Below are 22187 nucleotides of genomic sequence, written 5' to 3'. Positions count from 1 at the left end.
GGTTAACTAAGCTAGAAAATTTGAACATTATATTAGACCAATATAAGACCATGCTAATTTTCTAAACTAATTTATTTTACATTTTAATGGGAGTTTTTCGTGTATGTGTATAGCCTCTATTTAATTTTATTTTATTTCATTTAATTTTAAATTTTTGATAGGAGTAGTTTGTGTATGTGTATAATCTCTATTTTATTTTTATTTTATTCCACATTTTAATGGCAGATGGCTTGTGTATGTGTATAATCTCTATTTTATGGTATTCCACATTTTATTGAGGTAGTTAAATAATTTTAGGTTGCAAAAATAGCTCTAATTTTCGAGTTCTACTTATTTATTTAGTTTTATTACATATTATACATTCGTTTATGTTCCTGTGTGTGTTGTATATACTGTATCGTCATATGCCCTCATATTTTACAGGTTGTAATTTTATGTGCGGCAAGTATTGAAATGTAGAGATTAAAAAATATAACGTTATATTATTTTACTGCAATCAAATATAGTGCATTCCAATGGTGCAAACGCACACGCGCGCGCGCACAGTGAGTGAGTGAGTGTGTGGCCTCGTGCTGGTGTGGCCTGTGAGGCTTTAGGTTGTGAGCAGCTGGAGTTCTCGTGCTGCCCCTTTCCTGTGCAGTGCGAGCCGAGCGCGTGCGTGTGCCCAGCAGTAGCTGCAGTCTTTCTCTCTGGTTAGAAGGTAAGAACCGACCGGGCTCGTGCTTTTTTCTGCTATTTAGTGCGCCGCAATGTGCTTGTTCAGATATTATCCAGTTTGTGCATGAATGCAGTGAACTGGACTTTTTGCGTTGGGCTACATTGCATTGCTCAAGTTTCAATGGGTCCCGCTCGCTGCATTTGCACGTTTGCACTGCTCCAGCTTTGCACGTAAACGCTGTGTAGCTTTAGCCAGGGCAGCGCAATATTGGGCCTTGTGAATATTAGCAAACATTATGTACAGCTGTTTAGAGCCTATAAAACCTCGCCACAGACTGTTAATTCATTGATAAGTTGTGTTTAACACTGGAAAAAAAGTGTTAAGCTCTTTTGAAAGTGTATAAATGGATGGCTTTAGCTGAATAAACAGCTGTTCCTCAACAGTTTACGAACCTTGATTGATTTTAGGCGATTAAAACAACATCTTGTAGTTAATAACTCTTATTTTCGGTACGAAAAAGGATTTAGTTCACACTTTAATGGGACAGTTCCACATCCTATTATAGATAAACTAGATAGTGAACACTGGTGAGCTGCTGTATCAGTGTATCCGGGCCCACAGCTAGCCGGCAAAATGGCTAAGCTATGGCTAGCCAACAGCTTGTTAGCTAGCTAGCTACGTGGCTAAGCTAAATTAGCTAACTAACTGGCTATTTCATGTTTTCTCTGATTTATTTTAAAGAATAAAGCTCTTAATCGATTGTTTGTGTGCGTTTATAACTTGATAGTTCCCTTTTATGTTTGTAAGCTAAGCTAGATTAGTTAGCTAGTTAGCATGTTATCTTTAGCCATGCCTGTTCTGTCCAGTCGTGCTACCCAGCCATACGCGCTGCTTAGTCATTCTGCGCATGCGTAGGGCCGCTATCTTCAACGTTTTCACGTGTGTTTAGTGGTAATTCTGTATTTAAAAAGTTTTATCGACTGCCTTTTTGATGTTTGTCTTAGTTCAAATGAATGAAAATAAAAAAGTGATTTTTTTTACTCACATACATAAATTTACATTTAATAAATATAGCTAAAAAAATATATTACCTATACCTAACTGTACGCTGTGGAACACGTTTTGGCAAGCTAGCACATATCTACAGACCACCGACGAAATACGTGGCTATGCTAGCTAGCTATTCAATGTTTTCTGATTTTTAATAAAAGTTCTGAATGTCCTAGCCAGCTAGCTTAGAATAGGAAAACGAATAGTGTAGTAGGCGTTTATAAGCTGATATTTAGCTTTTTATGTTGGTAAGCTAAGCAATTTTAGCTAACCTACAGTGGATGAAAACTAGTGGCAGCTAGTGTGTGCTCTTTAGCTTAGCCGGTGTTCTGTCCAGTCGTGATATCCACCCACATGTGCTGCTTAGTCAGTTTTTTTTTTTCAAACGTTTTCACGTTTTTCGTGATAATTTTGATTTAAAAAAAGTTGAAGGTGCCTTTCACAATTTTGGATTACATTTAATCAATTCAAAATATGAATAAAAAATTAAATTAAATTAAATATATAACTTGCATCACATTTGTTATATTAATTATTTAACATTAGTCAATATATTATTATATTTATTATAGTTTATAGCTACTGGAAGCATTCTCGACACTGATTTGTTGCGTTCAACTTATTAAAATATCCTAGCTGCAGTTTAATTTAGCTTAAATACATTTACCGCTACCTATAACTTAACTAGACACTAAGGAACACGTTTTGGCAAGCTACCACAAATCGACAGAACACTGACAAAATACGTGGCTATGCTAGCTAGTTAGCTAGCCACAGTTTGTCTGCTAACTTTTTTTTTCTTTTTTTTTCTCAAAATTGGCAATCTTAATATAATAATAATGATTTTTATGAGTCGTATGTGTGGGGTTTAAATCTTATTTGAACAAAAAAGTGAGCTAGTTAGCTTAGCTTCCAGCTATATTGGTAAACTATGCTAAGCTAACATTCTGAAAGAGGCTAGGCTAGCTACAATGACTGTGAAACTGCAGTTAGCTTACCTGCCTGTTAGCTTTAGCTGCCTCCTGCTTGCTTTAGCTTTGCCAGCCAGATAGTTGTCCCAAATAAGTCTGAGCTGAAACTTTTTACTTTTAGATGTTTTTTCGTAAAACTTTGTATTAAAAAAAAAAGTTTTCACCCTTTAGAGCTGTGTTTTAGTTTAAATTATTGGTTAGAGGGTATTAACTCTAATGCTTATAGGGTTGCAGAAAGGCCATGAGGTGGAAATATAACTGTCTAGGTTAGCTAATATTATGTACTGTTATCTCATGATCTCTACTTTTATTTTTCTAATGATCCCAAATTAATGTTTTTCTTCATAAGCACAACATTTCTTTTTTTTTAGCTGAATATTGATACTAAATTCTAATTTAATGCTACATCTGATAAATCCAATGTGCAGCTCTTTCATAATCCTGATGTAACTCAAATAACAGTTTAATAACCTGTATTTTAACTCTATAGAATGAAATTGCCATCAGACAACAAACCGTCTTTTGGTTACTACACCATTTTATACCATATTTATTTATTTTATTTTTAATATAATGTTACAAGGCATATCTATCTCCAGTACAATGAGGTTTACGAACGTGTCATAAAAAAAACATATTTATATTAAAAAAAGTATATTTGGTTGTTTATGTTCCTACTATGTTTTTACATTCTTGTTGTTTTAAGGTTCAGTTTTTTGTATTTGTTGCCTTTGGGTAACATCATGTGGCTCACTTTTGTTAAGGCCTTTGTGAAAAAGCAGTGGTGATCACAGAAAGTAAGGGAAGTTGTTACATTTCTAATTACATATACCAAAGAAAGTGGATTTTATACAGGTCATACAACTCTGGTGTTTATATTACATTGACCTAAATTAAGAAATGTATTGTGATAAAGATTTATTTGTAATTAAAAGATTTATTAAAAAGTCACAGTATCTGGTATAACAAGCACAATGATTACATACACACTGAGTTGTCCACTTTTCCATTACTGTAATCCCACCACTGACCCCTCCCTCCAGCACCGCTAACTCTCAGTGTGAAAGTGCGAAAAGTAAAAACACCTTATACAAATCACAGCAAACAGCAGGGGTTCAGTTCTGGGCTTAGAAAGCATTTTAGATCAAAAGCATACATTACACTCCACAGCCATCATCAAGTCAGGACAATCATCCACTGTTTTAGTTATTATAGCCTGGTCATGCAGGATATATAATGCATTAACCTTTGGTGCACCACAAATACTGTTTACATTACTGTGTGGTTTCCATCAGTTCTTAATAAAATGATCAGTTTCTCTCGTGTGGACCCTTTAACTGCCCGACTGCACCCTGTCAGTTTATAAATGGACAATGTAAGTTTAGAGGGGTCATTTTCACAATTTGTGATCTGTTTCTTTATGTTTTAGAACCCTGTTCCTGTCCCAAAATGTCTGATCCTGATGTAGACTTCACCAGTGGAGATGCTGGAGCTTCTATGACTTACCCCATGCAGTGCAGCGCCCTGCGTAAGAACGGCCATGTGGTGCTGAAGGGGAGGCCGTGTAAAATAGTGGAAATGTCCACCTCCAAAACGGGCAAGCATGGACACGCAAAGGTAAAGAGGAGGACAGAAGTGGAGTTCTTGAACTGTAAATCATCTTAAAGGTCCTTAATTATTGGCTGCATCCCAATAGCTTACTAGACAATGATATTGGGTATATATAAATCCAACACTAGTTAGTATTAGTAACTAGTATGCAGTTCGGACACACCCATTATTGAGTAAGTGCATGTCTTTAGTACATAAGTTATCATCTGGCTTGGCCACACCTGAACCAACAGTTCAGGTAAAAATGTTGATGCGTCGGCATTGTGGTCTCTGGTTGTGGCCCAGACCATTCCACCCCCTCCCTAATCGAAGCCAAACTGATATCGAGCTACAGTGCTTAGTCTACTCTGCATCTTGTTGTCAAATAATTTAAACATTTAAAGCCTCTGAGATGCTAAATTGGATTTTTTATCTGCTGGTGTTGCTTCACTGTGTTATATCAAGTCCAAAGTTAGTGCAATGTTTTACAGTAATGTATACCAGAATGCTTTGCGTTGGGAATTAAGTAGGATGATTAGGAATCACAATATGAACATGGAGCACTTTTAAAGTTAATCTAAATGACAGATCTGTACAGAGTTTTGTCAAAATGTTTGTAACCTGTAATGATGGTCACTGTTTGTGAATTGCGTTTAGAAAGGCGAACATTAGGTGATGAGGTGTAAACCAGAGTCCTTATCTGTTTCAGGTGCACTTGGTTGGAATTGATATTTTCACTGGAAAGAAGAATGAAGATATCTGTCCTTCCACTCACAACATGGATGTTCCCAACATCAAGAGGCTGGACTATCAGGTGGGACTTTCTACTTTTTTTATTTTTAGTTTTTATTTAGTTTGTTTAGAGACCAAGTGTCTGTTTTACCAGTTGTGTGTAAGTCAAAATGTAGCTTACTTGTAACGTGACTTCAGATTTAAACATTATGAAATCGAAGTGGGTTGCACCACAAAAACATATACTAGCTACTAAAAATTTAAACCAACCCCTGAGCAAGTGTAACCTATGACTAAACCAGCAGCAACCAATCTACAGCTAGTTTGGAGCCCTTCTAATGGGACTAGAAAATGGGCGTTTACTGATAGTGCGCCTTATAATCCGGTGCTGCTGATATATGTTATACTTCTGTGTTAAATTACAACTGTGTTCCAGTGGCCATATTTTGTTTGACATGTTTTATATGTTTGTTTTTGTTATGTAAAACCTGTTAACTAAGGACTTTAGAGACTACATACTTTACAAACACATTTAAAAAGGAACTTATGCAAAACCGTGACCCCTTTTCACAGTGGCCATAAAATGCAATTTTGAGGGTCCCTCTGTTCATCGTAGATTTCGTTTTTTTAAAACGCACTGTACCCTGGTGGTTAATGGTTCCTGTGAAAGTAGATACATGGGCCCCTGGAATAACATCTTATTGATTATATATTTTGATATTTTGATGATTTTGAGTTTATTAAAGATTAACCAAAGAGTGACAAGCATGTCTCCAAGTGTCCCAAACTGTATTCAAAAAGCACAAAATTTCCCAATGGCCAAAAACGTCTCCATACAGCCCTAAACCCCCAAACCATATTAGACAATGCTATCAAGACACTGCTGGTCACCATCATTACCATGCACTGCACTGCTGTTCATCGTAGATGGTAATGGTGTGGTTAGCCTTCTATGATGTATTTATTGCGTACACGTGACCCATCTGCACCCAACGTCAGACCACACTCCAACTCCCATAATTCACCTGGCCTTGATCACCTGATCAGGTGTTCCCAACTGTAACAGCACATCATAATCCGTTTACATACTGCTCTCCTACAGTAACGTGTCTCTTTCTCCTCAGCTGGTTGGAGTGACTGAAGGATACCTGTCCCTGATGAAGGATAACGGGGAGATCCGAGAGGACCTAAAGCTGCCGGACTCTGAACTGGGGAAGGAGATTGAAAGCAAGTTTGATGCTGGAGAGGAGATACTGGTAAGGAGCTGAGGGTGTTGGTCATTAATGTGTGTAAGGGTGTGAAAGAGCCAGTTTAGACTTTGTTATTTCAAGTGCTTTAAATAAGCCATATTTTAGGCCTATTGTTTGCATTCTTCAGCTGTTGTTCTGCTAGTGAAGTTTGATTTCTTCATATATTGTAATTGTGAATGTAATTTTGTGCAGACTAGCTACCTAGAAACTATTTCTATCCACATTTAATTTTTCTCAGCGACACATACACATGCGCACACATCTGAATGGCATGTTTCCTCTTTTCACGGGAGAATATGCATCTACACTAGCATTTATTTCCTTTATTAAACCCCTCAGTTAAACTCAGTAACTCATTTAAAAGTAGTAATACTGACCTGAGATGAGATGATCTAATACAGTTCAAAGAAAAACACTAGTCTGCCAGACCTAAACCACACCACAATATAACTGCACTCTCGCAAAAATACAGGATCAATTTTATTTTTAATTTTTTAATTTTTATTTTATTATGTAGTTCTTTTAAGCGCGGCATGTCTACCATTCTACCAATGCTGAAGTACAGCATTATACAGGAGTTTTTTTAGTGAAGTTTCTACAGAACTAAGCGTTAGCATTAGCCGCTAACCGCAGTGCTAGCTCTTTCACCATTCAGAGGCGAGTATATCTGACTGTAGGCTTCGTGTTAAAAAGCTACGTCCAGCTAGTGCACTGGTTAGCGGCTAATGCTAATGCTGCTGCACCTAGACTTAGTGCTGGAGAAATTTTACTGAGAACTCACCCTTAGGCAAAATATTGGAAATCTAGGCTTACTGTAAATAAATGGAAGGGCTTTACTCACCCAAATGAACAGTTTTCAGGAGATAAATCTGTGTAGATTAACATCCAGCACTTTTTTGACTTTTTTGGGTGCTTACTAGTGTCGCTTAATGTTCTGTATAGTCCAAAAAGCCATATGAACCTTTAAATACTGGACAAAATCAAAGCTTTCAACCTTATTTTTAAGTGTTAGTCAATGCTGGTGGATATTCATAATATTATTCCTTAGTCAAAAATGAGACTAGCCTTCCAAAAGACTAAAAAAAAAAGTCATTGTGACCTGGTGATGCTTTTATTTTGAAGTTCTGACTCTTTCTGATCTTCTCTTCCAGATCTCGGTTCTGTCTGCGATGGGAGAGGAGTGTGCCGTGGCCATCAAAGCAATGACCTCAAAATAAAGCAGGACCAGGCTGTGGTTCCGAAAACATCACCAAAGACCTCAAATCACCTGTTTAACCACGCCCCTCTCGCTCGCTCTCTCTCTCTCTCTCTCCTTCTCGCACGCTCTTTTTCTCTCTCTCTCTCTCTCTCAGGCTTCTGGCTGATGGGCATTTTTCTAAATCACAGAGGTCCTCCCCCCCGCACACTTCCATCCTCTTACATCTTCCCTTTATCTTCATTCCTTTATTCCAGAATTATGGTCGATCATTCCTTCCACAGATTTGAGTCAGTTATATATATTTTTATATATAAAGATCTGTTTGTTCCATTCCCTGTAAAAGAGAGTGTGTTGGTTATTTAGTGTTATTTTGTTTTAGTGTACATGGAAGCATCAATTGTCCTACTTTTTTTTTTTTCCTCTTCTTATTTGCTCCTCTCTTCCCTTTTCCCAAGTTTAGTTTAGATTATATTAAGGTTAAGTTTTGTTTTTTGTTTGGTCTGTATGTAGGCTGTACTTTTTGTCTTTTTGTTCGTTTTAGGTTTAGGTATTGAAGATTTCCTTCTCCTCTTCCTCCTTTAGTGATTTCCATCAATGCCCTTCTGCCTTAAACTGGTATAAATCCCCAGCCATAAAAGGCTTCTATGGACATGCACTCTTATTATTACCTCCCGTTAAGAACTGGCGAGCGGTTGGCTGACACGTTTACCACCCTGTTAAAAATCTTGCTCTTTGGAAGGGCTTTAGTTTACCTTCTTTTCACCCGAGGCCTTTTATTACCGGACTGACCATTTAAACGGCCCATATCCCGTATTTCTCATGCACGCTTTGCTTCCACATTAGTCCGGATTTACTTTACTTACGTTTTTTTTTTTTTTTTTAACACGTAAAAACCCTCTCAAAATCCCTTAGAATTAAACTCACTGTGCCTTTAATAAGACTGACCGACTGTAAACGATTGGCTGCTCTGCATCGTGTCTCATTCAGAACAGTGTTAAATACTAAATGCATGACCGAATAGGCGGGCCTAAACTGCTGTAGGTGAATGTGCTGGCTTTTGTGATGTCATAAGAACAGTGAATGCAAAACGGGTTGTATTTTCGTATATGGACTGAGGATTTTTTTTTTTTTTTGGACTATATCAGTGTTTACATATCTTATCAAGCTCTTAAAAATGCAAAAAAAAAAAAAAAATCTGTGATATGGGCCCTTTAAATAATAACAGCTAAATGTAACTTTTTTTTTTTTTCTCTATCACATTTATTGTCTTAATCTGTTGCATAGTATCTAAAGGTTCTTGCCCACTCTTCGGCTTGTAGCTGATGTGTGTGTGTGTGTGTAGGTTCCTCTCTTTCGGGCCAAAGTTTTGGGCTTCTTGAGCTTAACAAAAAATGCTCCTCCAAGGTTATCTGAATGACCACTACACTTCTTCTAATCTTCCCTAAGCCACGTTTCAGTAAGCTGAAAGCTACAGCTTTGGGATAAATACATTTAATTCACTGCTAAAGGCTAAAACACACCTGGTGCATGAGCTTTTAGGCTGACTTTGCTCTAAATCAATGTCATTACTAGATCTAGTTCGCACTTAAAAGTTACAGATTTGGTCAGATTTCTCTAAACAGTCCTTTCCTTCTTCTGAGCACTTTCTATTCTGACAGAATTCCTGACTTTTCCTACTTTTTTCTTCATTTGTGTCCAAGTAAAAGTGTTATTTTTTTGAGAACAAACAGTCTATAATTGTAATTCTTGATCATTTGACACTAGTAAAGACTTCTTTGTGCGTTAATCGCACCACTAAAACCACATGTAGCCTTTTCATGTTTTTCCAATCACTTGTTCTTTTAATGTTGTTTCATTTTACTTTTTGGAAATGTGTTGGTGATTTGTTGGTGTTCCAGTCTGTTCAGGTTGGAATATTGCATTATTTGCTTTTCCATGGTTTTTTAGTAACTGTTGAGGTCAGACAAAGAGTCTTGAGTGTATATCATCATCATAATACCTACATTTAGTGTTATTAATATACTAGTGCATCTTCAAAAAACAAACAAAAAAAGTATATCATCGATATTCAGTAATTCAGTTTGAAATATACTCAAACTCGTATATTAGAGTGATCTATTTTAAGCGTTTATTTCTTTTATTGTTGATTGATTATGGCTTACAGCGAATGGGGGAAAAAAAAAGAAAAAGAAAATCAGTATCTCAGAAAATTTGAATACTATATTCAGATCAATTGATACTTTTGGTAAGCAGTGTGAGCAGTGTGCCAAAGTCCTGCTGGAAAATAAAATCCGCATCTTCTTAAAAGTTGTCAGCAGAGGGAAGCATGAAGTGCTGTAAGATTTGGCGGGAAAGCACTGCACTGCACACCAGGAGATGACATGTTTTTTTTATTATTATTTTTTTTTTATTGGTTGTAAGCCATAATTATCAACAATAAAAGAAATAAAATATAATAAATAGATCACTGTGTGTAATAAATCTATATGAGTTTCATATTTTGTACTGAATTACTGAAATAAAGTAACTTTTCAAGGATATTCAAATTTATCCAAAAGAGGCACTAGTATATTTAAGCTAGTGAGAGACTGTAGCCCCAACACCTGAGAGATATACACTCTGAGGTGGTGGAGCTACAGTCTCTCATTAGGGTTAAATTGGGCTGTCCTGTAAAATTGTCCTGTAAAACCTCACCACAGTATCTACAGGAGATCTTGTTTGTGTAAGAATGGGATTATTTGAGTTATTTAACTCGATATTGAGTTCAGAGTAAGTTTTTGTAATTGTCTTGATTTTATTGGACATGTTTTTGTGTTCTATTCTAAAGGGCTTTCAGTGTTTAACATCATTTTGGCTATTGTGTATCTGAATATAGATTTATAAAGGGGAGCTCCACTAAAGCCTGGGAGGTTTAGATGAACTCGTTTACAGTGGGGATTTAATTGAGCTCACTTCAAACTAAAGAGTTTGAGTCAGAGTCGGGGTTTGAGACTAGGCCTGTCACAATAAGTTTTATATGGAGGATATACAGTACAGGCCTAAAGTTTGGACACACCTTTTTTTTTTTAATGCGTTTTCTTTATTTTCATTACTATTTACATTGTAGATTCTCACTGAAGCATCAAAACTATGAATGAACACATGTGGAGTTTTATGTACTTAACAAAAAAAATGACCCATCCTCCACAGTCACCAGACCTGAACCCAATCCAGATTTGAGGTTTGGGGTGAGCTGGAGCACAGAGTGAAGAAGACAAAGGAGCAACAAGTGCTAATAAACACCTCTGGGAACTCCTTCCTTCCTTCCTTCAAGACTGTTGGAAAACTTTTCATTTCAGGTGGCCACCTCTTAAAGAAGCTCATTGAGAGAATGATGCCAAGAGTGTGCAAAGCAGTAATCAGAGCAAAGAGTGGCTCTATTTTGAAGAAACTAGAATATAAAACATGTTTTTAGTTATTTCACCTTTTTTTGTTAAGTACATAAAACTCCACATGTGTTCATTCATAGTTTTGATGCTTCAGTGAGAATCTACAATGTAAATAGTCATGAAAATAAAGAAAACGCACTGAAAAAGAGAAGGTGTGTCCTGACTTTTGGCCTGCACTGTATTGTTTCAGAAATGATTGCGATACACGATATGTTTGTACTTTTAAGACTATTAAATGCCACTAACATAATGATAACAGAATAGCATAAAAAGTAATTATACACTTTTTAAGACAGCAGATATTTGAATAATCATTTATTATAATTAGTTTGGGGATTACATACTTATTTCTGTATGTCATGGAGTCACAGTTATTGAAGCACGACTGGCTAAAATACTGTTCACTGTTATATGTGTGAACTAACAAACATACGAATAAACACAATAGACAATATCACGATTATTATTACAAAAATTATTAAGGTCATGTTCATTTATTGTACGATAAATCGATATCGCAATTATTGTGACAGGCCTATTTGAGACACTTGTTTATCGTGGGGGTTTAAAATTGTGTTAATCACATGACAACACAAATATAGCCGTCTTATTTGATGTCCAAATCCACCAGTGTTCCTACACCAGTCTTCTGAGTTTATAAAAAATGAGGAGAAAGAGGAGGAAAATGGTGTAACGTCAGAACTAAAAGTTTTTTAGCAACTATCGCCCCTCACCCCCACCATATATTCTTTCACCATTTTAAAGATACGCAACTTTATAATCAGGTTTTGTAGCTAAAATCTTACAATCCTAGCTGTTACAAAAATAAACAAATAAATGAAGGAAAATTGATTATGTGGTGGAGTTCCCCTTTCATTTTAAGTTGATTTAGCTCTTTTACATGTTTATATGCCTCCAGTTCGTGGTTTAATCTGAGTGCGAGTATGTTTATCGATGATAATCTTGGGATCTTGAAATTATAAATATTCTTCAGCAATCTGACTGACTTCCTTAATAAATTGTACAATTTTTTGGGATCACAACCTGCGAAGAACAACTCGGAGGATCAGAGTTTGCATTGTTTTTGTTCGTTTAAACATTTATATATTATCAGTATTTCTGGAAAACGTTGATCTGTGTTAAAGTAGCGGCTAAAAGTTTGACTTGTTAATTTCTGCTTCTTAATAAATGCATCTTTTTCAAATATCTCTCATTCACACTGTGCTTCCACTCACTGGCCACTTTATTGGAAACATCCTGTGTCCTACTGTTCTGCAGCCTCAAGATGGCAGTGTTACACAATTTTGATTCCGTATGCTGTGAAGCTTACATTCAACTTTACACTCTTTACAGTAAAGGAAATAAAAACATTTTAATAAAGTTTAGATTCACAAAAAAAACAATTTAACATAACTAAGTTAATGAAATATAAAAGAATAATAAGTATAAAAGAAAACAAGTAAAAATTTAGTTAAATAAAGATCTAGGCTTGTGAAGTGTAACATTAAATCAGTTCTTTACAATAAGACAAAAAATTATTGTAAGTGTCCCAACACTTTTGGCCAGAACATAATCTTAGTTTATAAAATAAATAACATAATTCCAGAGAACACAGTTCCTCCACAGCCCAGTGCTGGAGTTTTTAACCCCCTCTGGCTCACAGCTGGCATTGGACATGGTGCCAACAGCTTCATATTTGTTTGGTCTATCTGCTCCACAGAGTCCTATTCTATTGGCAATACTTCTCAACTACAGTTAGTAGACAAGCTGTTTCTTACTGTTAGTACTTAAATGCATATTGAACTCATCAAGACTATGAATGAACACATAAGGACCATATAGTAACTTAAAACAAGCTAAACAAACCAAAATCTTCAACACAGTGGATCAACACCAGCAGATGACAGACATGTCTCTCCAAACCATCACTGATTGGTGGAAACTTCACACTAGACCTCGAGCAGTTTGGACTGTGTGTCTCTCCACTCTTCCTCCAGACTCTGATCCTTGATTTACCTTTAAATGAAATGTAAAATTTACTGATGATCAGTGATGGTTTGTTTAGAGAGTCATGTCTGTCATCTGCTGGTGTTGATCCACTGTGTTTTATTATCAAGTCTAAAGTCAGTGCAGTTTTGTTTTCCCACTAAATCTTACAGCACTTCATCTCTTACAGTTTCCCTCTGCTACTGACAACTTTTATGGAGATGCGGATTTCATTTTCCAGCAGGACTTGGCACACTGGTCACAATAAAAAAAAAAAAGTACCAATTGGTCTTATATATAATATTAAAAAAATTTTTAGAGACACAGATTTTTGGATTTTCATTGGCTGTAAGCCATAATCATCAACAATAAAATAAATAAATGCTTAAAATAGACAATTCTGTCTGTAATACATCTATATATATAATAGATGCGCTTCACATATTTAACTGAATTACTGAAATATAGTTTTAATTTCCTCCAAAACAGTTTAGCAAACACATCAAAACAAGTGAGGCCTGCCGGACCGCACCGGTCAGCGCTGGTCCAGACGGGATGATCCGCTGTGATTGTTTTGGTAGCTGGTTTCTGTTTGAAATCCTCCCTTCTGTGTGTGGGTGGGCGGAGCCAAACTGACCTTCACCTCCTTCTCGGGACCACCTGTCTTCTCTCGGGCTGCCGGAGGGTGACCTCTGACCCGCCGGGTTCTGGGCTGCGAGCCTGGAGGTTCTCTTTGTTTGTCAGGAAATGAGAAAAGCCTCCGAATGGGAGCGGATCGAACCCGAGCCCTGCGGCGTTGTCCAAACACGCAGTTCCTGTTCCTGAACCGCGTCTCTTTAGTGAGGGTCGCTGAGGTACGGGTCACTTCTGCTCCTGGATAAGAAGATGGGCTAACGCACACCATCTTAATCAGATCAGATCCAAACTCACTGCAGAGAACTTTATTACACAACACAGTACAGCCAGACATGAATAAAGCATGAGAGACCCAGACTTGAATAAAAATACAAGTGCTCTATCAAAAAAAATAATAGAGTAGAAGTTAAAGTGTGCAAAAAGTATTTTTCGCACTATAAGGTGCACCGCATTATAAGGTGCATTTTCAATAAAATCTATTTTCTGGTCTATTTTTATACATAAGGCGCACCGGATTATAAGGCACATCATGCAACACTAGTAAGGAACAGGGGTGTCGCCATGTTTTCCTTCTATTTCAGCAGGTTTCGCCGCCTGGGTAACTAAAAGCTAAGCTAATAAACTAAACTGTTTTTTTTTTCTAATTCTTATAAAAAAAAAATAATTCAGTCAAATGAGCACTTGATGTTAATCTACACAGATTTCTCTCCTGAAAAAAAACTGTTTATTTAGTAAAGCGCTTTTGTTCGTTTACAGTAAGCTTACATTTCCTGATTTCCACCGAGGCTGGAAGCAGCAGCATTAGCATTAGCGGCTAATCGCTAGCACTATTAAATGCCGGACAACACTGAGGAACCCTGAGTCATCTGAAAAAAAGCAAGGGCGATATTTGCTAGCAGTTTCTCCCACATAGCTTGTTTTAACACGGTAAACACACAGACTACAGTCCGATATACTGACCTCTGAACAGTGAAAGAGCTAACGCCTAGCAAGGTTAGCAGCTAATGCTAATACTGCTCCAGTTTCGGTGCCTCTGGCTATACTGAAACTCCTGGATTATAGGGCTGTAAGGCTATAAGGCACTGACGATACAGCATTTTAATAATTAAGTGCAGTAGTGAAGTAAAAATTATACCCCAGTAGATACAGATACAGCATTTTAATACTTAAGAACAGTAATGAAGTAAAAATAATACTCCACTAGATACAGATACAGTATTTTAGTACTTAAGTACAGTAGTGAAGTAAAAATAATACTCCAGTAGATACACAGATACAGCATTTTAATACTTAAGAACAGTAATGAAGTAAAAATAATACTCCACTAGATACAGATACAGTATTTTAGTACTTAAGTACAGTAGTGAAGTAAAAATAATACTCCAGTAGATACACAGATACAGTATTTTAGTACTTAAGTACAGCAGTGAAGTAAAAATAATACTTCAGTAGATACAGATACAGTATTTTAGTACTTAAGTACAGCAGTCAAATAAAAATAATACTCCAGTAGATACACAGATACAGTATTTTAGTACTTAAGTACAGTAGTGAAGTAAAAATAATACTCCAGTAGATACAAATACAGTGTTTTAGTACTTAAGTACAGCAGTGAAATAAAAATAATACTCCAGTAGATACACAGATACAGTATTTTAGTACTTAAGTACAGCAGTCAAATAAAAATAATACTCCAGTAGATACAGATACAGTGTTTTAGTACTTAAGTACAGCAGTGAAATAAAAATAATACTCCAGTAGATACACAGATACAGTATTTTAGTACTTAAGTACAGCAGTGAAGTAAAAATAATACTCCAGTAGATACACAGATACAGAATTTTAATATTTAAGTACAGTAGTAAAGTAAAAATAATACTCCAGTAGATACACAGATACAGTATTTTAGCACTTAAGTACAGCAGTGAAGTAAAAATAATACTCCAGTAGATACACAGATACAGAATTTTAATATTTAAGTACAGTAGTAAAGTAAAAATAATACTCCAGTAGATACACAGATACAGTATTTTAGCACTTAAGTACAGCAGTGAAATAAAAATAATACTCCAGTAGATACACAGATACAGTATTTTAGTACTTAAGAATAGCAGTGTAGTAAAAATAATACTCCAGTAGATGCACAGATACAGTATTTTAGTACTTAAGTACAGTAGTGTAGTAATGAACTGACGGTTCTGTGTGTTCAGTTTAGAGCAGATATAAACTTTATCTCTAAGTTTTATCGTATCTCAGTGGGACTGTCATACTCATCTTTCCTGAAACTGGTCAGAAATAGCTGCGGAGCTTCTCCCAGCATGCACTGGGCAGATGTTAAGCCTCCCGCTGGGTGTTACTGGGTGTTATCGTGGTGTTCGTGTGATGTTATTGCGGTGTTATCAGCCTGTGCTGGCCTTGACACGGTCTCGCTGCTACAGCCGTAAACCAAACTCTGAGTTCATATTTCAATTCATATTTTTTACCAGTGAGTTGTTTCAGCATCGTCTACACCCTTTCAACACACATACACACGCCTTTAAAATGTATATTCTAAACAAGGCTTTCCTTTTACATAAATAACCATTTAATACACAATACAAAATAAGGTTTCTCTTTGGTTCTGCCACAGAAACTTGCAGGTACAACTACTTAATGGGCCCTATTGGCACATCGCAATGCTCTTTGCTAATATACACCTTGTGAACAGTCTATTTTTAGTCTATTTCCTTGCACCCACGCTGTTAAAATAGCATCTGAGTTCAGGAATAAATGTACACAGATGGGCGTGTTGATCTGGAAATGGCAGAAGGAGGAGAGGAGGAGAATTGGTAGGAAAAAGGAGCAACTTTTGGGGTTTCTCAATGTAGCCTTTATCAAGTTAAAGAGTTAAACTGATTAGAAATGTCTCACTGCAGTGGAATGAGTGAGTAGATGATGTGGAAGCAGGTGGGAGAGTAACAGGATCAGGCTGGAATTTTATCAGAATTTCAGTTTCACTTTGAATGGTCATTATCAGAATACTGTGCCTCAAAATGTTTTATATTTATTTTAACTATTTTTTATTTTGACTATTTATTACATTTTTAGTCTACATAAAAATCAGATTTTCCAGCTTTATTATTATTTTTTTACATTTTAATTCCTGTCATGTGTCCATCCTTGGCATTTTCTAAAGTTGCAGACATGTTAAATTGTTAAATAAGACCAATTGGTACTTTTGGCAGTGTGGGCAGTGTGCCAAGTCCTGCTGGAAAATGAAATCTGCATCTCCATAAAAGTTGTCAGTAGCAGAGGGAAGCTGTAAGATGTGAAGCGCTGTAAGATTTTGTGGGAAAACAAAACTGCACTGACTTTAGACTTGATAATAAAACACAGTGGATCAACACCAGCAGATATCAGACATGTCTCTTTATCCAAACCATCACTGATTGGTGGAAACTTCACACTAGACCTCGAGCAGTTTGTACTGTGTGTCTCTCCACTCTTCCTCCAGACTCTGATCCCTTGATTTACTTTAAATGAAATGTAAAATTTACTGATGATCAGTGATGGTTTGTTTAGAGAGACATGTCTGATATCTGCTGTTGTTGATCCACTGTGTTTTATTATCAAGTCTAAAGTCAGTGCAGTGAAGTAAGGTTTAACTCAGTTGGGTCTAAATCAGGTTTCTGCAGAACTGGAGCAGATCCCTCTGTTTTCATCTCAGGTGGAACTGAGCCAGAATCAACATGTTTATCGCTGGGAGGCGGCGGCGGAGATAACGGACAGATGGGTTGTGGGAAGAAGGTGGGAGCAGGTGCTGAGTTAGGTATCGTAATGAAGGCGATGATGGAGGAACATCAGGAGGACAGTGAACAGAACGTTTGGGGTGAAGTTCTGTGGAATGCGCGTGGTGGTGCTGGTGGTATTTTTGGACCAGTTCTGCTGACCTCACCCAAACACTGCTTTCGGTCTCTCTGTCTCTGTGAGGTGAAAGGCTGTGTTGTTTTGGACAGAAATCGTGTGATTGTATATAAAGCATTACTAGGAAATAAACACATTGTTAAAAGTTTGGACACTCCTTAAATTCAGTGGTTTTTCATCGTTGTTAATGTTCTGCATTGTAGAATAATTGTAGATTTAATCATTTAATAAACGTTTAAACTTTAAAAGCTGCATTTTCCCAGTCAGCTTTATGAGGTAGAGTCACCTGAAGTTCAGGCTTTCAGTTAACAGCTGTGCTGAACTCATCAAGAGTTAATTACTTGAATTTCTTGTCTCTTAATAAAGTGTTAAAGTAAAGTAGTGAAGAGGTAGAGTTACAGGTATACAGTGTATAGTGAATATTTGAGTAATGTTCTAATCCAGATTATGAGAAGCAAAAACTACTCAACTAAATAAAGAAAAAAAAAATACTTAAAAAAATGAAGGTCAGTCAATCCGAAAAAATTCAAGAACTTTGAAAGTCTCCTCAAGAGCAGTCACACAGACCATTACAAACATTATGATGAAACTGGCACTCATCAGGACTGCCCAGGAAAGGAAGAGCTAGAGTTTCCTCTGTTGTACAGGATAAGTTATTCAGAGTTACCAGCCTCAGAAACCGCAAGTTAACAGCTTCCTAATGCTTTACAGAGTAATCCATATTATGGCAAGAACTACTCAACTAAGGACTTTAAGAAATGAAGGTCCGTCAATTTATCAGTGTCAAAAAAAAAACAACGTTATGATGAAACTGGCTCTCATCAGGATCGCCCCCAGATAAGAGCACCAAAATGCTTCTTCACAGAGTATTTTGGTTTGTTTAACACTGTTTTTAAGTTACTACATGATTCCTTATGTGTTCCTTCATAGTCTGAATCACTTCACTATTTATTTACTATGAAGGAAAAAAAGAAAAACTTTTGACTTGTACTGTATATTTTTATATAAAAGAAACTTAAAAAAATTTTAAAGCATTAATGAAGAGTACCTCACATCACAGTTGTATTGCATTGTTTGGTATAAAATATTCAGTCTTTTCACTTCAATTTATAAGACTGGTTGCCAAATATTCATGTGGAACTTTTATAATTAGATCTTCTTATATATGATTGTAACTGTAATGTATTTAGCTCTCTAATTCAGAACAGCAGTGTGTGTTTCAGTCCGAGTCGCTGGTTGTTTATGAGGAGCTGCAGGTTCTGATTCGGTTCAGGTGTTTTGGAGCTGCTGCACTTTCAGGCCCTCAGGCCCTTTTTTAAGCTTTCAGCAGCGATCCTCCAAACATCTGGAGCTGCACTCGCTCTCCACTACATCAGTAACAAAAACACACCGCAGGAGACCGAGTGTGTGTGTGTGTGTGTGTGTGGGTGTGTATGAGGGTGTGTGTGTGGTTGGAGGGGTGTATTAAAACCAGATGAGAGTGAATCTGTGTGATGGATCAAAGCGAACTCCGTTTGGGCTGAGGAATCATCTTACCGCTATCTCTTTCTCCTCGTTCGTTTCACTACTCCTGCTCCACCTCCACCTCCATCTTTAGCTCAGCTCTGCTGGTGGCCCACAACCAGTCCAGTTCTAACAGAACCCACAGAGCAGGGGTGTCCAAACTACAGGGGTGTTTTCTTTTTTGGAGCGCCCCGCGAGGTATTTTAGAAATAGAATGAAAGTTGGCCCGCTGTTAAGCAGGTTTTTATAATGTGAGATTCAAAGTTTGAACGCTAGGTGTCAGAAACGGGCCAAAGAGTCTAAAAGCGGAGAGGGTGCGCATTTCTAGCTCAGAAAAACGGGCAAAAGAGTCTAAAAGCGGAGAGAGTGCGCATTTCTAGCGCAGAAAAACAGGCCAAAGAGTCTAAAAGCAGAGAGAGTGCGCATTTCTAGAGCAGAAAACGGGCCAAAGAGTCTAAAAGCGGAGAGAGTGCGTATTTCTAGCGCAGAAAAACGGGCCAAAGAGTCTAAAAGCAGAGAGTGCGCATTTCTAGAGCAGAAAATCGGGGCAAAGAGTCTAAAAGTTGCCGTAATTAAGGAGTTTAATATTAAGAGACATCATGAAATTAAACATCAATTTGAAAAATCTTTGTTTACACAACACTGTCAAATATAAAGAGTGCAGTTAAGTTAAGTAAAATGGTGTGTAAATGAAATAATCAGGAAAATGTATTATTTAAAGTGGTATATTTCATTATTTGTTTTATTACAGAGTCTGTGGCCCGTGACTTCAAATATATTTCTCCTTCTGGCCCCAAACAAATAGCACTGATTCTAGTAGATCTGCCATTCGGAACAATTCAGAATGTATTTACAAGTTTTTGGTACCACTTTAAAATAAGACTACCTTTATAAAGGGTTTATAAATGGTTTACAATTAGTTTATTAATGGTTACTAATTAGATTGTAAATGCCTTAAAAATCATTAATAATCAGTTATAACACATACATAGAAAGGACAATAATATAGATGGCTGTGAGTTCACTATTTGGCAAACAGCAGCTCATTATTGCCCTTTCTACGTGTCTATGTGTTATAACTGATTATTAATGATTTTTGAGGCATTTACAACCTAATTAGTAACCGTTAATAAACTAATTGTAAACCATTTATAAACCCTTTATAAAAGTTTTTTTTACCAAGTTTTTAAAGCAAAAGTTAAAGAACCCTGTTTTCCCCTTTTTCTCTAATTGGTGCAATTGATCAGTCAAAACGTATTTGTTGCTTTTTTAAAGGGTAACTAGCTACACCCACACTCACAATATATGTAAGTGCATTTTGTAAGTGCAAACACATTGGACAATATCACAGTCATTAAATTAATTAAGGTCATGTCCATTTATTGAACGATAAGTCGATAATGTAGTTATTGTGACAGGCCTAATGAAAGATAATAGCCCAGCGCTGAGGCATACTAGCTCTGATGCTAATGAAGCTAAAACACATGCGAAACTTATACCTCACTAATTATGCTCGGAAACCAACAAACCTGACTGAAGTGGAGATGTTTAGTAAAGAAGAATAATCCAAAATACCTTGATTGGAAGCTATAAAAAGAGTTTAGAGGCTGTTATTTCTGCAAAAGGAGGATCTAATAAATATTGATGTCATTTTTCTGGGGTGCACAAATTTGGCCAATAAAATAATTATTGCACACTTTCTGTAAATCCTGTAAACTTCATTTCACTTCTCAAATATCACTGTGTTTATCTGCTATATGATATATTAAACTGAAGTTGCTGATCTGAACAACCTTTTAGTTCTTTATTTCCTTTTTTTATTTCTTTCCTTACTTTTTAAAATTATTATTATTATATTTTTAAATAGTTTTGTATTTTTGCTTTTTAACTTCTTTTGATTTTCTTTTATTATTACTAATATTTTTTATTATTATTGCTTTTATTTTTTTTATTTTTAGTTAATTTATTTATTTTATATTTTTATTGTAAAATGTAAAAATTAGTTTTAAAATTTGTATTAATCTTATCTTCTTTTGATCTTAATTTCTTATCAATTAAACCAAGCATTATTATTATTATTAGTAGCAGTAGTAGTAGTAGTAGTTATTATTATTATTATTATTTTTTTTTTTTCTAATTTTATTTGTATTTTTTGTCTATTTTTATATTTTATTTGCCGTTATTTTAAAATAATTTAATTTAGCTATTATTTTCTTTGTCATGTCAATCTCTGTATTCCTTGTAAATGCTCGGCCACTGTGAAAATGAGGGTTGCCCTCAATGTACATCTGAGTTAAAATAAATGTTGATTGAAAAATTATAAAGGAAAATCATAAAAATGATCAGAGGTGCCTAAACTTTTTCATACCACTGTATATATGGTTTTATCTTTATCTTAATTTTGTTCTTTTTTATGTTAATTTGTTTTGCATTTCTCTGACGCTGTAGGGGTTCACATTTTTATGTGTGTTTCCGATTGCAGCACCAATTACAACAGATGATCTGTCCTGCGGTTTAATAACACACTGATTGGTTTTAAACTCAACACTGACGCAGATGTGCTGCTGTGACTCACTGTAATGTAATAGTTTAGTGTGTGTGCGTGTGTGTGTGCGTGTGTGTGTGTGTGTGTTGTTCACAGGAGGCCTGTTTATCCTGGTGTTTGTGCGGACAGTCGATAATAAGCCTGAGTCACACAGAACAGAACACGGCATTCCACATTATCACTGTGTGTGCGTGTGTGTGTGTGTGTGTGCAGTTTGTGAGTGTGTATGTTATCATTTTTGGTAACTTATTTGGTGGTGAAGGTCACAGTGTTGCTGGGAATCAGGAGATGTGAGGAAAGTGTGTGTATTGTGTGTCATTATTCATTAAAGGCCCAATATTCCACAATTATCATGTAATAGCATCAATCTAAAAACAAACCAAAATACTCTGTGAAGCATTTAGATGCTCTTATCTTGGGTGATCCTGATGAGTGCCAGTTTCACCATAACATTTTTGATTGTCTTTGTGAGTGATCTTTTTTTTTTTTGTTCAGTATTTTTTCTTTACTTAGTTGAGTAGTTCTTGCCTTAATATGGATTAAAACATTACTCAAATAGTTTTATTCACTGTGTACTAACTCTACCTCTTCACAACTTTACAACTGATGCTCTCAAACTTTAATATTAAGAGAAAAGAAATTCAAGTAATTAATTACTAACATATAAAACTAAAATGTAAAACATATTCTTGTTTGCTTAATCACAGAATTTTAGAATTTTACAAATTTATAACTGA

The 22187-nt window shown here is 36.0% G+C and overlaps 1 protein-coding gene across 1 annotated transcript; it reads left to right on the top strand.

Moving 5' to 3' along the window:
• Positions 1 to 533: 533 nt before the first annotated feature.
• eif5a2 (eukaryotic translation initiation factor 5A2) lies at positions 534 to 9249 on the top strand. Its single transcript, XM_007245118.4, has 5 exons — positions 534 to 700; positions 4109 to 4296; positions 4979 to 5083; positions 6126 to 6257; positions 7403 to 9249. Exons 2-5 carry the CDS (start codon positions 4129 to 4131, stop codon positions 7466 to 7468), a joined length of 471 nt encoding a protein of 156 aa, XP_007245180.1. The 5' UTR covers positions 534 to 700; positions 4109 to 4128; the 3' UTR covers positions 7469 to 9249.
• Positions 9250 to 22187: the final 12938 nt, after the last annotated feature.

Source organism: Astyanax mexicanus, chromosome 18, assembly GCF_023375975.1.
Source record: "Astyanax mexicanus isolate ESR-SI-001 chromosome 18, AstMex3_surface, whole genome shotgun sequence".
Lineage (NCBI taxonomy): Eukaryota > Metazoa > Chordata > Actinopteri > Characiformes > Acestrorhamphidae > Astyanax > Astyanax mexicanus.
Note: the sequence above shows the minus strand (reverse complement) of the source record. Positions and strands in the feature narration are given on the sequence as shown.

Coding starts and splice junctions, on each gene's coding strand:
- eif5a2 (XM_007245118.4), top strand. CDS start 4,129: ATGTCTGATCCTGATGTAGACTTCACCAGTGGAGATGCTGGAGCTTCT. Junction 5,084..6,125: donor TCAAGAGGCTGGACTATCAG/GTGGGACTTTCT, acceptor CTTTCTCCTCAG/CTGGTTGGAGTGACTGAAGG. Junction 6,258..7,402: donor ATGCTGGAGAGGAGATACTG/GTAAGGAGCTGA, acceptor CTTCTCTTCCAG/ATCTCGGTTCTGTCTGCGAT.